General features: G+C 41.6%; 1 protein-coding gene across 3 annotated transcripts in view; it reads right to left on the bottom strand.

The window, feature by feature from the left end:
- RAB3IP (RAB3A interacting protein) overlaps positions 1-6775 on the bottom strand; it is a 42083-nt gene extending 35308 nt beyond the window's left edge. For 2 of the 3 annotated variants that reach the window (XM_080391131.1, XM_080391132.1), the window contains exon 1: positions 6588-6775. In XM_080391131.1, the coding sequence (XP_080247257.1) occupies positions 6588-6676 (89 nt within the window). In that variant the 5' untranslated portion in view covers positions 6677-6775. Of the gene's footprint in view, positions 1-5742; positions 6563-6587 lie in introns of those variants that run through there. The other variant, XM_080391133.1, reaches the window with a different exon arrangement.
- Between the last annotated feature and the right edge of the window lie 8610 nt (positions 6776-15385).

Raw genomic sequence — 15385 nt, 5'->3', positions numbered from 1 at the left:
ATAGTTCTCCTTAACTATTATAAGCATTATAATTACATGCTCTACATGATGATAAAGCCTGTTGAGTCAACAAATTAAAATGGAGGGACTACCAGAGATACAGACATTTCTTCAACATTAAATTTCAAAAGTGTTTTCAGCTCTACAGCTCAACTTCCACATGCCATTGTTTTACATTTAACAAGCTAAAATACTGCCATCTTGAAAAAATAAAATTGCAGGAACAATTCTTTAAAGCTCATCAACCCAGCCAAAAAATACCCATCTCACCAGTCTCAAAGTCAGGCTCCCATCTACACAAAGAAATTTGCTTTCGTTGTTCCCACCACCAAGTAAACCATTCCAAATACTGCTACTACATTGGCAACACTGCCAAGGTGTTTCCTCACATTCCCAGTTCTTTGGATCCCAGTCTTCACAATTGACAGAAGATGCAGGCTTCTGAATAGGGATGTAGAAAGGCTGCCTAGATGCCTTGCTTTTTCTATGCCTACAGCACCTAGGAAAGTGCATCAAAACCCACCCAACAGAAGCAAAGGTTGAGAACACAGCTGACAGTAAAACAGGAACAACTCTGCTGCCACATCTTCCCCTCTGTTGACTAGTTTCCATTTCAAGTTTGAAAGACATGATCCTAGTTCCACTGAAAACCCACAATCTCACTTATGTTCCATGGTGGTACCATAGTACCAAAACCACCAGTAGCAGTCATCGTTTTCAGCTGCGTACCCTACTGGGCTGAAATTTTCTATGAAAGGTTGATGTGGGGGGGTTTTTTCCAAAAACTGATTTTTAAAAAATACTGTTTAGCCATTTCCAAGAAAAAAAGGTTCGGTAAAATTTATTTGTCAGTTTTTAAATGTATTTTACTATTTCTATACAAACAGAAGGGCTATTGGAGCAAATACTTTAAGTATGTAAGTAAGCAGCAGGCTCAGAGATGCATCATTCCATACCTTTATGATAATTTATACAAATTCAACTACGTTGTGCAGAAAGTCATGCAGGCTCACACAGGAAAAAAAAAATTAAAAGCCTGATTACTATCTTCCAAATGTTCAAATGCATTTCTAGCACCACCTACGGACCATCACATCAATCTATAATAAGCAAAGTAGTATGTTAATAAAAAAATTTAAAATCTATCCTACCTACATGCTCCTACTCCTATGAGAAATTATTACACTTAATTCTTTTCCAACAGCTTTTCCACCTAACCTGCCTATATCCTGCAGTTTTTAATTGTCCACAAAAGAAAACACCCCAAAAAGATTACAGAATTTCATTTGCAAGACTATCACTCTACTTATACATTAAATACCAATCTCAGCCTAAACAGACACGGGACACTTATAAATAAAAAATCCATGCATAACTTCTCAATTATCAAAAAACAAGCTCTTTCTATACAGTAAGTAAAAAAGTTATACAAGTTATTCCTGGAAGAGCTGAAAATAAAGTCCCTCAGCTAAACTTTCCCCACAGCCTGTCAAATGGGCACTCGTAAGCATACCATCTGTGTAAAACACCTTCCATTCACAACTTTTTTTCTTTCCTAGCATCACTTCTCACTTAGCAAGCAGGCAGAAGCTGGGTACACCACCCATACAAGACAAAGAAGCCGGTATTAAATATCTCTGTTCCAAGACTCGCCAACACCATTAGGTTCTTACCAAGACATCAGCTGAACACATTATGCATTAATGAAACCATAGGTACATGCAAAAAGCTGGGCAGTCCTAAACATAAAAGCTCTCTTTTGGGAAAGAACTCTTCAAAGTAATGGTAAACAAAGGAGGAGGAAAAAGCACATGGAATTTCAGTGCCACTAAAGATTACAGACTTGCTTAAGGCTTTGGTGGGGGTTCATATATTGACTAAGGCAGCAATGAACAGCCTTGCTGTGAAGGAACATGAAGCACATGGTAAGCAGAGAGCTTTACTAGGAGCTAAGCTGACAGCATGTAAAAAAACCACAGTGTCGACACAGCACTCTTTAGTAGTAATTCTGTTACTGTGAACAAAAGCTGATATTCTGACACTTCAGGGCAGTACACTTATTACACAAAATCATGAATTTTCTTAATTCTTTTTCCTACCACATTAACGCACGGTGAAAGGTTGGAATAGCATTAGTGCCTACCAAATAAGTGATTATTTTTGTCTTAGCTGATAGTATGCAATTTGGATGATGTACAAAATTCAAGTACTGTATTAAATCAGGATGAAACAACAAAATAAATTAATTTCCTTGTACTTTCATCTGGAAATAATGCAAATTTGGTGGAAGTTGTCAAAATTTTGCAGCTTCTGATTACCTCTCCACTGCCACACTTGCACTGCTGACTACCCACATAACTACATGAGGAAACTATGCTCAAATCTGTTATTTTATCTAATATTAAACAAAAAAATACAAAGAAATCAGTTTAACAACATTTTAACACATTTCTATAGCTTCTAATACGAATCAAGAACTGTAAATATTTTCAACATCAATCAAGTTAAAATGCTTAATCTTGTTTTCCTGTTATTACTCAAAGAGGAGTTCAGCTACTTGTCTGAATCAAAGCAGTCAGTGACTAAATACTAAAAAGCTCACTGAAAAGCAGTAATTTATAGTGGTTTGTTTACTTTGGGGGAAAAAAAAAAGTATTGTTGAAAACCGCCTACTACAAAGTCTGGAGTTTGTCTTTCACAGATTGCTTTTGAATACAAGACAGGTTGAAGATGACAGCTTTGAATAATCTCTTAATTGTTATAGCCCATTTAAAAGCAACACCAGTACCAAACACTTCATATATCAAAAACCTCATTTTTAGGTTTACTATTAAAGAGCACCATCACAACAGAATGGTTACCTCTCCAGTGGAAAAAAAAAAAAAAAAATCACATAAGGAAAGTTAGTGTTTCTAAACATTCTGATGAAAATAAATTCTAGTTAGCGTCTACCAAAAAAAAGTGCCCATTAGCTTTAGTGTTTTAATCTTCACGCAGCAGGCCTTTCAAAATGCAATAAAGTCTCAAGGGCTTCATTCATTAGACTCCAATGTCTGCTACAGTTAATTTGGGAGGGGGTAGGAAAGTGGAATTTCTTGTAGCAGTTCCTCAAAAGGACTGACATTAGCCCACCACCAGGCCTGCATTCTTCTAAGTAGGTTTAAAAAACTTTTTGTAAAATATTTGGCATTATATAGTCTGAAATATAATACATTTTTAGCTCTAATGAACTCAGCAGGGAATTAGAGTAGTGGACTAATAAATACTTGTTAAAGAAGCAGTTCAGTTAAGTAGTTATTCCATACCTATCAAATATGCAAGCAGGCAGTTTGCAAAGTAAAACTGTTGTAAGGAGTATCCAGACCTTAACTTAAAAGTTCAAAACCAAGTAAATTTCTATACAAGTTATTCATCAGATATTGGCACAAGACAAAGAAGTTTGGTGGATTTTTTTTCCCCCTAAACTGTTTTATATTTAAATTTAGCCACAGAATTCAAGCAAGTTTAAACACTTATCGATGCCAGTTCATTGCACTAATACAATTCAAGATTTGGCATAGGAATTCCCATAGGGTTTGCAAAAAACAACTCCCACCTTCACAATTTTGCAATTGTGACAGAAATTTTTACTGCAGGATTCCACATACACAACAATATATTTTTAAAAACCAGTAAGATACAAGGAAAAAGAAAACACTGAACTACTCTGGTCCTTATATATTCTACTTTTACTTGTGAGTGACCTTACGCTACATATTTACCAACAGGTGGTAACTTCGACAAGACGGTAAATAGAAGGTAAATTGTAAGTTAGGCGAGCCTACAAAATGTAAGAGCTAGCAAAACCACACTTGGTTCAACATAAGGATGTTTTTCTATTGCATTCCCACTAGTGTTGTCATATAACACTATGATGTAGGTCTTTTTCTGTTCTTTACTCTCATGTTAGTCATTCAACACACTATTTCACACTGTTTTAAAAGAAACATGTAGTCTATTTGACAGCAAGATTTTATAAAGTTAAAAGATTTGTTTGCTGAACTGATGATTAAAAAAAACTCTTTTGAAAACTTTACCACAGGGATATCTTCAACTATAAAAATACATGTACAGACAGTAAGCATCTCTTACAGAAACAAGCAGCACAAAAGATGCAATGACCTATATTTATGAAGTGCTTGTGAAACCTGGAAATAAAAATAAAGTCTGGTAGATAGTACACCTCTTACTAGAGAGAAAATGGTGCTTTGCAACATAGAATACTGCAAACTTCTATTGTAAACAAACACTCAAAGAATGCTGTTCGGTTCACAAAGACTCTCTAAACCAAGTTAATTTAATTGCAAATATGATTCTTTTTGCAGTGTCCTTTCTAAGACAGAGCACTGTTCTGCCTTATCTTGGAAACAACTTCATAATCCCATCTCAGGTTTAAACCTGATTACAGGTGACTGTGCCCGCAGTGTCATTCTTGCCAAGACCTGGACCTAAAGACCCCTCTATTGTTTTCAGTTAACACTAAAAATAATTCAATTAGTAAATTTAAGAATAATCACAATTTTCATGATATGTAGTTTTCTAAATGTATCTGCAAATCCATTTAAAGAAACATTTTCTGAATTTCTGAAAAAAAATTGTTAGCATATTATTAAGCGTAATTAAAGTGTCTAATACAAGTTTTAGTCAAGTTACAGTACAACAAGATTTTAAAGGCCATATTAAAAAGGACCTTAAAAAAATCAAAAGCCAAAGTACACATTTCTTTTCTGGGAAAATCCATAAACATAAATGGAACATTGAGAGACCAGCTCATTTGGCATTTCACATGAATTTTAAATCAAGTCAATAAAAGCTATGAAGATAGCTGCAGTCTATAATCAGAAAGCTTATTGTGACCCTCTTCCTACAGAAAAAAAATCCCCCTTTTAAATACAGTGTTACAAAACAGATATTTCAGTCACAGCTGCGAGGTGCACTCCCATTTGTTATTTATTAAAAGCATAATGAGAATGGTAAATTATTTATCCTTCTTTGCTCACTAGGTAATGTTAACCAAGCACAGCAGATGAATGACTGCCAAGATACGGAAGGCCTGGCTTTAACCCTTCCCAGAACACATTAAACAGATCAATAATAAAAACAACAATAAAAATACTAAAGCAACAAGACCTCAGGTTTTGCCCTGTATTTTACTGAGGTATACAAATATTTGAACAGATGGTAGCTGCCAATACATGCTTCTAGACTGAATAACCTTCCATCTGCCTCAAAAGAGAAGCTGATAATTTCACAGTCATAGCAAGCCTGTGGAAAATTAATTATTTTAGCAATCTAGGATCACTGTTTTTGAAACTTCCTAAGAACATGCTTACACATGAACGCGGCAAAAAAATCAAGCAATACTAAAGCTTAGTACTATCTGCAAACAAATCAGACAACATTCTCAAACTGATGAAAACACTGTTGCTTTCTGTCAGCGAGACTTGCGTTGAGGGTATCGTTAAGGTTTTGGCCGCTCGGTGTTTGGCTTCCAAAACCCTGCGACTCTCAGGGAACTAGTGGAGCATCAGCACTTCGGCAGCACAAATTTCTGCACAGCTCATCACTTGCAGTCAACTTGTAACTAAAATTTCCCTTCCGAGCCTTACTCTCTAACGCAACCGCATTACGAAATTAAGGTTAACTGAAATCCCTGCTACTTAACTACTGGAGCTTACTACTTATCAGCGACTAGGTACTAACCTCAATACTGCTCGAAGACCTTAAAGCAACCAGAAACGCTACAGGCGAGCGCTGGCTCCGCAGTCCGACCACGACGCAAAACGCCCCTCCGCCGTCCAGCTCCGGGCACCCCGGCATCGCTCGGCACCGCCGCCCCGGGCCCAGGCGGAGGGGGACGAAGCCTGTGACACACCAAGGGGCCCTGCCCTCCCCCGCACCTCCCGCCCCACCGGCCGAGAGGGTCATGAGAGGGCAGAGAACTTCAGCCCCGGCTCGGCTCCCTCGCAGCCCTCTCCTCCCGCTTCTGTCACTCCCGCCCGGACGCCCTTGCCGCCCCGCGCCGGCAGCCCTGAGGGGAGAACGGCTGCTCCCAGCCTGCGACGGCTCTTTGTCCTCCGCCGGCTCTCCCGGGGCAGGTGCGCCCGACACTTTCCGGGGTGATCCCCGAGAAATACTTTTGCCCAGTTCTGCCTTCGACCGCGGCCGGATCTGGGGCCAAACGCATCCCGGCCGCCCCCTCCACACCCACGCAAACTCCGACGGAGCCGGGGGCGCCGGGGCCAGCGGCGCCTTCCCACCGCAGACGGCCACAGCGGCACGGCCCGGGCCGCCACCTGCCCCCGCGCTCTTCCGGGGCGGCCACAGCGGGCGGCGGATCCGCGGCGGGGAAGCCCGCCCGCGCTTGGCCACCGCACCCCGGCGAGGGGCAGCCCTCCCAGGCGGCGCCGGCTCCGCCCGCCCGGGCGCAAGCTCCCGGGAGCGCGGCGCCGGGCAGGTGCGGCGACGCCTGTCGGGCAGCCGCGCCCCGGCCGGCCGCCCCCGTCCCGCCAGCGCGGCGGGGGCCGCGCAGCCCCGCCGCCACGTACCTGCCGAGCCCCGTGAGAGCGGCCGCCGCCGCCGCACCGCGTCCCCTCAGCCAACCTGGGGGGGCGGGGCGCCGGGGCGCCGCGCGCATGCGTCCCGCGGACGCACCGCCCGCAGGGGGCTGGGGGCAGGTGCGCGCGACCCCCGCCGCCCCCTAGCGGGGATGGCGGCGACCGGCCGCGGGCGGCGGGCCCGGTGCCGGTGAGGGGCGCCGAGCGGAGGCGGGCGAGGCCCCCCAGCGCAGGGCAGCCTCTCCGGGGCCGGGGGCCGCGTCCCACCCCAGGAGCCGAGGCACAAGGCCGGCCAGAGCGGCCTCCCGTCGGCGGCAGAGCCTGCGCCCCGCTGCCTGCCCTCGCCCGGCCGGGACCCTGAGTGCTTCCGAGGGACAGGCTCGGGGCCGCTTTTCCTTCGCGCCCCCCGCAGCCAGCCACGCCGCCAACGGGCGGTCGGGGTTTCAGGGGCCAGCGGGTCCGGCAAGAGGCGGCCTGAGGCCGAGGGGAAGCGGCCACGTTGCGCTGCCGGGACGGGCGGGTCAGGGGCAGCCGCCATCCCTCCGCTACGAGCGGCACAAGGGCAGCCCGCGGCAAACAGGTCTGACCACAAAATGCTGTCAGTTCGTTTCCTTAAGGCCTGGCTGGAAAGGTGCTGGAGACTCGGCTGGCAGCGCGGGGCGCGGGTGCCGTCGTGCTCTCGGGCACCGGGTTCACGAGGAGCGAGGCTGCGGCGCTCGTGCCTTCAGGGGCTGACGGCTCCGCGCCTCCGCTCATCACCCAGAAGAGAGGGTTAAAGCACTGCTTCTGTTCAAGGGCAGGTGAGGACATGGCTATTACAGTCTGAATGTTTTCTTGCCGTGAAAAACACAAGGAAGTTAATAATTCTGTACTTAATGGTGTACTGTAACAAAGGCACGAGATCACACAATTCAAAACAAGGAAATGTAACATATGTTGGATCGTTACCTGATTTTCATTCACAGGGCATCACTGCTCCAAATCAGGTTCTGAGCCTGCCTAATCTGTGTAATAATTAAAGACTGAACTGTAATTTATACGCACAAGACTTGTGAAATAAGGCCACACATACAGCTAAAATAAGGCTCACCTGCCTTATTTTACAGTGTGTTTTTCCAGCTCTGCTGGTTTGTCCGACAAAGAGATATTACTGCTACCTCTCATCTTCGCTTGATAGCCTATGTCCTTAAGCCATCATTACTGCCACCCTGAAAAACACAGTAGTCAGGGCAATTTTCCAGCCTTTCAGGGGTTAATATGCGGCCTTCATTTTTTTCCTTTTGAAGTCCTGGTCTGTACTGTTTTGTGTTTCCTATATCTTTAAAAGCGGTAGGCAAAATGTTGGAAAGCAGCTATAAACAAGACTCCGTTTTACCACTGGTCCAACTACAGTGCCAAAAAATAGGCTTCAGATGACAGCGGTATTGGCTGTCCTTTCCTTGCTGTTAGTGCAGCTGAACTGAACCACGTGCTGTAATGGTGAGGAACTTTACCAAAAACTAATGTAAACAAGATCTTGTCCCATTCATCAGTTAAGGAATGTAGGCCACATTCCAGTCAATAATTGAAACGTTAATTATCTTGACAGCTTTCCACTGAATGTGAAAGAATCCTGTTTGGCCAGTCCTGCAGGACATAGACACAGAAAAATAATGTTCTCTGTGGCACATTCACCTAGCAAGAAGGTCATTGAGGGCAAAATAATATGACAAAGAGGATGTCAAGAGACAAATGTATCAATGCCATTCATCATAATATAAATAACCTATAAATAGTACTATCTTCTAAACTCCTTTTCAGTATGTAAATCTACACCGACTACAAGGAGGCTCAGGCAGCGCAAATGGCTACAGAAAATCATCCTCTAAGGCCTTCCTGGAAACAATCTGAGAACCAAGAAACAAAGTAGCACAAAAAGTGGAATATTCTTTGTTGTGAAAAGCCTCCCAGAGCAGAGATGTTCAGTTTGAAGAGCCTTGACCTTTAACATGTCTTAATTTGCAATAGGACCCAGGCAGTGCTACCAGAATGCAGGTTTGCCAAATTACAAGATGCATCAGAAAGTTCATTAAAAACACGATTGCAAAAGAGACATGACAAGTGGAATCAGAAGTTGAAAACAACATATTAAGACATAGTAAACTGACAAGAGTCTATAATTAGGATCTGTAATCCTATAGTTCTTAATCCTGTACAATGACTGTACTTGGCATGACAATCTGCTGTTTTAACCAGATTAGACATCTTGCATTTCAAGAAATAAAAGCAATGCAGTTCCAAAGACATTTGACTGTGCTAAAATTAATCACCAACAGATTTATTTTGTCAAAGTACTCCTGTATTTTGCTGTAGGTAATACTTTAAAAAGTCAGGCAGCAGCAAACCGCAGAAAATGTAACTTACACAATTAAAAGTTGAAACAATTTGGATTAAGTCCAGAGACATAAATAGGAGAAGTAAGCTTTTTTTTTTTTTTTTCTTCTTGGGGGAAAAAAAATCATCTATTTTAAAAGGGAGCCCTTGTTTCCTTCCTGAGCTGCACATCAGTGTCAGAGCAGGGCTACTCCTCCAGGCATCATGAACTGGGATCTAGGGGTACCCCCCCCCAATGAGGGCACAGTCAAGAACAGGGCTAGGATGGTGATAGCAACAGGCTTTGTCATACACTTAGCAACCATCACACAAGTGAAATGCCAAATCAAGTCCAGGATCCATCCAAGAAATCTTGTCAGGGAGAGCAAGAAACAGAACTAGAGACCTACACCTATAACATAGGCCTGAGGTTCATCCAAGGAGGACACAAGCAAGACAGGCTCACCCAAAACAAAGCACAGGCAAATCCTGATGACCTGGGCCTGAGCTTAAATGGAACCCTGGAAACCCTGCCTACTATGGGAAGAAGGTGGCTGAGTAGGGGCCCCAGATGAGGCTGATCAGGGCAATTAAGGTATTTTAGTGCCCTTAGGTCCCTGGCAATCAGGAAAAGCAGAAGTCCTTTTAGAAACAAAACCATGCATTGCTATTGTTCTAAATAAGCAAAAATCACTGTTGCTAGTGGAAAGTGATAAACCATTTGCAGCTTCAGTGGAATAGCATATGCCATGGGTGTCATCTCTGATTAAATATTTGTAATCTGACAGGACCATTCAACAAAACTGCACAATGTACAAAATGTGGAGGATGGACTTTGCTGAAACTGTGTTGTTTCTAATGAACACTAGTATTTGCTGCTTCCATCAAATCTGTTCACTCAGCTTGTTAAAGCTCGTCTGTTCCTTTTAAACTCCTCAGCATGGTTAAATGCCTCAAATCAGAAATTCCTGTTCTCCAACCAGATAGAAAGCTGGATAAGTGTCTTGGTGCAGACTTGGCCACAGCAGTCAATGTACTAACAACTGACAGTCCCACTTGCATAGCTTCTTTCCAGTCATACTGGTGCAGAATGTGGTAAACACCATTGTAAACAGTTCCTGCACCGCACCCCTGAACTGCACCTCTGTCTGTCCAGGCCTTCTGTTGCATTTAACCATCTGTCTGAGAGACTGTGTCTTCAAATGCGGGTGTTTCCTTTGCTAATAGTTACAATCCACTGGACCTAAGAAATCTGTTTCAGAGAAGAAGAAACACAAGAGACTAAGATGTTTTGCAGAAGGTAGCCCTAGACCATGGCAGACTTCTCTGTTGAAGGCAAGAATGGCTGTAGGACTTTAAAGAAACCAAGTGCATCATTTTTCTTTGATCTGAAGAATTTAATTAAAGTTTCCCATCTATACGCACAAACACAAATGCCAGCTAATCAAATTTTTCCTCCTACGGGGTGGGAAGAACAAAAGAATGAGATGGTTGTTCTCTTTATAGGAGATGTTCAAGTGTGTGGTGGAGGAGGATGTCTCAACAATTTCACCGATAAATAAAGCAGATAAGTTTTTAAATCTTATTTTCTACTTGCCTGTGGTACTTAGTACTTGTTTCTTTTACTGTTTTTCTTTTTTTTTTAAGTATTGAATAAACTGTAATTATTACCTTACTTTGGATGAAGATGTTATAAAACTAAACTCAAGTGAACCAAAGGATGAACGTATTAATAGAAGTCACACATGCATTGCAACCCCATAGCACAGTGAAAAGAAACAAAGATTGATCCATTACGTACAAAAAGGGTACTATATAAATCTTACCTGGTTTAGAGATTTTTGCCCCCTTTTATACTAGATCAGCTGAACCAGCACTCGTAGTTTTGGGAACCGTAACGTAAGGCAAGAGCTACCCAGTCAAGAATATTTCTTCAACATTTAGACAAGCATTTGGAAAGCAAATCTAATTTGTACCTGGGCATAAATAAGCATCCAGTTTATGGGAGTCCTAAAACTACAGCTCTTATCTTTCTGCTGCATTCTTTGATTCAACTGATACAATATTAAAAACAGTGAGGTCTGTGTTTTTCTTCAAATCCACCCACTATAAAAAATCCCAAAACAATAACAAATAGGCAGGATTCATGTTAACTGCTCCTGAAGCTCAAAACTTCCAGTGGTGGAAGGCAGCACAGCCTCCCTAAGCAGTGCATTCCAGTGCTGAATTAACCTTGGAGTTAGAAATATTTTTCCAAAGTCTAACCTAATCTCCTTTGAAATAATGAGCTTATCTCAGTGGATGCAGGAAGCAACAATCTTCAGGGTATTTGATGGCATCATGTATCCACTCCATTTTGTCAAAGAATAAGCGCAGTTATTTTAATCTTGCCTCATAGGTGATGATTTTTAGACTTAGAATTGTTTTTATTATTCTCTCTGGGCTTCTTCCTGTGGGTCTTCATCTTTGTAGAAGAACAGTGCTTAACTCTGGGCGCAGCACTCCAGCTGAGGTCTGAACAGCACTTGCTTTAACATATTGCACACCTGTTTACACATCCCAGCAAAGATCCCTTGATTTTTTTTTCTTATGGCAGCAGAATGCTGCTTAACCAGTCTTCCTCCAACTTGTGAGTGACTTCACTTGTGAACTTTCTTCTATGTCCATTGATTCTCTCTGAATTCTAATCTTGTCCTGAAAAAAATGTTTATGGCCCTTCATATCTTGCAAATTTGTAAGCGCACTCCCTATTCCATCAGCCAAGTCATTAATCAAAGCATTGCATGTTTTCAGAACCAGAATGATCATCTGAGATTAGATGCTTTACATTAACAACTAGTCATCCAAAACCATGGCTTGAGCATGGTTTTCATATCAGTCTTCTATTGTCTTTGCAGCAGTTTATGCTGGACAGTGTGTCCCTCCATTTTTTGTAAGATGTCATTGAAGGGAATTTCAAAAGCTTTACAAAACTCTATATCATATATATTGATTCTTTCCTATGTGTCTTGGAATGATGCAAATGATGTGCTTAAATCACACAACAAATTTCTTGCAGCATCAGAAATCTCAAACCACTTCATAGTCCTCTCCTTTGTTAGACTTGTCAACACGCTAGATCAGTCAGAAATAAGACCCTAAAATGATGTCTAAAAAGTGAATGCTCATCAAAGCCTTTATTCCTTAATTAAAAGTCAAAGCTCAAGTACCAAAACATATAAATTCGGGGAATAAATTCCTTTCATACATAGTATATATCTATACACAGCCTGCAGAACTCATTCATGCAATATAACAAGAATGGCAAATTCTTTACCCTTAAAAAAAAAAACAAAACACCACCTTGATATGACTACGGAGAATGCCGCCTACTCAGGGAAGATATAAATGAATAAAGAATATAAATTTTCTATTAACTATTAAATGACAAGGATTAAAAAGAAAATTCCCCTTCAAGCACGTTAGTTTACAAGTGTCCACTTTGACTATAAGACTGATTCTGCAAACAACCTGCCCAACTAGGCAGATTCTGCTGCTGCATATAAAACAAATAATACTTCAGAGATTTTTGAAGGTGCTTATAAATGTTAACTTAAAGCTAAGTGGAAGAAACAAAAAAACTGAAATGGCCTTACCAACTTATGTAAGGACTGACATGTGGTTTCGTTTATCTTTAGAAGCAAGCTAGGGACAGATCTAAGTGTGATTAAAAATAGTACATGTTCATCCCTAGTTGGAATACAGCAGAGATGCCAAACCTGAACTCAGAAATCAGAAAATAAAAACACAAAACACATTTTCACCTGAAAATTAACCCCCAGAAAGCCAAACAAGCTTTGTAGCCCTGACAAATCTGTAGTTAAAACTCAAGAATTCTTTTACCTAATCATACTCCAAAAATAGCTCCACCAAATACTCCAAATAATAATAGTGAAAAGCATACGGTGAGCATTCAGGAATTTATGTTTTATTCACAGTTCTGCTTTGGACCTAGGTACCCTCCCTGTGCCTTAATTTATTCATCTTTAAATTGAAATTCATGAGACTTCTTCCTCCTTCCCCACAATATGGTCATGCAATAAAGTTTAAATAATGATTTTTTCAAAGGTCTTCATTCTTTCAGGCCAAAGTTGCTGTAAAAATGGGAGATGTGGCTTTAATGGGCTGATTTTACTTTATTTTTTCTCAATAACATGGAGATTCAAAACCAGCCTTCAATCAAGTCTGGCAGTTATTGCTATGTTCTGCTCTGTGAGGTGAAGCTGGTCTTACAGAGAAGTTTTTGCAGGTACCAACCATTTCCCTGTGTGATAGAAACACCGTTTTATTCATGTTCTGTTCAGCATTACCTAGCTGGTGTGAGCATCGCTCCACGGGGCATAGGAATGCTTCCCAGTTTAGAATGGCCTTTTCTTCTCCTTGTCTTCTGTCTTCTCCAGCTTGGCACACTCATGGTGGCAATGCTCTGTAAGTTCAGCCCAGCAGAGAGGCATTTCTGAAAAGTAATCTGAATCCTTTACTCAGTTGCATAGATGGTAAAAAATGCTGAAGCGGTATTGAAACCAGAGCAGTTCCAGTTCCACAGAAGAGAGGGATTACTCCGTTACACCTCCCACAGTGACCTTTAAAGTGCCAGGGCCCCCAGGAGTCTTGTCTCCAGTAGCATTTACATCTGCATTACCTTGACTGGAACTGTGCCCACTCTCACCATGGCAGGAAAAGTTTTCCGTCACCTCACTGAAACAGTCAAAGTGTGGATTTACCCAGAGGAGTGTGAAGGATAAATTCCCAGTTAGCACCATTCAATGCCCGTGTGTGCTCTGGGCCATGTACTGGCTCAGCAGCAATGCGACGAGTGTAGTTTGCTTCATCTGCTCTTGGCTCACAGGCTAAACCTCGTGTCTGGAGGAGTGGTGAGACTTTTGGTTTTGAACCAATGTAAACAAACACAGTGTAGTGCGTATTTTGCAAAAGCTACCCAGTCTGTTTAGGCTTTTTTCCTATGAAAAGTTACAGGAAGCAGAGAATGAGCATGTTTGTAGCAGTTCAAGAGGAAATGATTGGGCTTGTTGTCCATAGAAAAAGGAAAGGCTAGTTGTTCAGCTCTGTTGGTTCACTAAACTTGCATTTTTTTTTCCTGAATGCTGCTTTCTCTTTTTATACTCTTCTTTCCGCCACCCACCCCCCACCCCCACCCCAAATCTAAATCTGCAAAGTAAACAAATGAAGTTCTGAGGGAAATATTTAGCACTGAAGTAGCCAGAGCTAGCTTTAATACAGGACTGGCAGGACCACCTGGGTCACAGAGTAAAGTCCTCAGTTTTATCCTTTTCACATGTGTATGAAGTACCATTTTTAATAACAGTGTTATTAAGGGTTTTTTTAATTAAAACTAGCTAAATAAGCAAAAAAACTCTTATGAGTCGTTCGCTTCACAAAGAGAAATTGGTGGTGGTCAGCCATCCTGACGTAATCCTTTTTTATGCACAAATATCAATAATCCTATTTTCACAATCACAGCAACAACTGTTCCAAGTCCTTTCCAGACAATACCTAACTCAAAAGAACTTACCTTTTCTAAACACTTTTCCCTGCAAATGTTTTTCTGTGTGTTCTTAGCCTCTGTCTTGTCGTTTGAATCTCTGGCATCTCATCTTTCCCTTTCTCTCTTGTGCAAGCAGATACTCCCACAAATCTCTGCCCAAGACACAGCTCAAGGATATCCTACATCCCAGTTGCATTTGGTGTTAACATGGCTCTACATTTTGGTCTGAGGTCCCCTTTAATTTGAACACAGATAATTAAGGGTATAGTTTCTCCCATCCGTAGCGGCATGGTTTAATCAAGCCTCTAACAGTGTTGTATATGGTAAATTGCACCATAGATTTGCATCAGTCACTACTGCACAGTGTTATTCTCTTAAAATCATGCAGTAATCTGGATTACTATTCTTACAGGTGGTTTTTCATGTACAAAAATCAAAATACATTTGTACAGAGCATTTCTTCAAAGAATAAGCAAAGCTATCCTCGTGAATTTTTAAGTGGGAGAAACAGAATGGTTCAGTTGTGCTGTTATGTATATTGTCTGTTGTTACATACTATTGTTATTATTGTTGTTGTTATTGTTATTATTATTACTACTATTATTATATTTCCATGCAGAGAACAAGAGTTATCATTTGCTACCCTCAGAGAACACCACTCACTGTAAACCTAGCCCCTTGAGCCATAAAGAACATGAGTTTATGATGCTTCTGTTGATACCTCAAAAATCTTCGCTGAGAGCACAAACATGCCTGTTGTACAAACAAAGTTGCATTATTAATTTTAATACAAATAAACACTTTCAGTATTCTTAGAAAAGAAACATTCTAATGTGAGAGAAGTCCCCCTTTCTCAGATCTAACTCCTTAAGAAGTGCAGGAGACATTAATA

Source organism: Falco punctatus, assembly GCF_963210335.1.
Source record: "Falco punctatus genome assembly, chromosome: 6".
NCBI classification, from domain to species: Eukaryota; Metazoa; Chordata; class Aves; order Falconiformes; family Falconidae; genus Falco; species Falco punctatus.
Note: the sequence above shows the minus strand (reverse complement) of the source record. Positions and strands in the feature narration are given on the sequence as shown.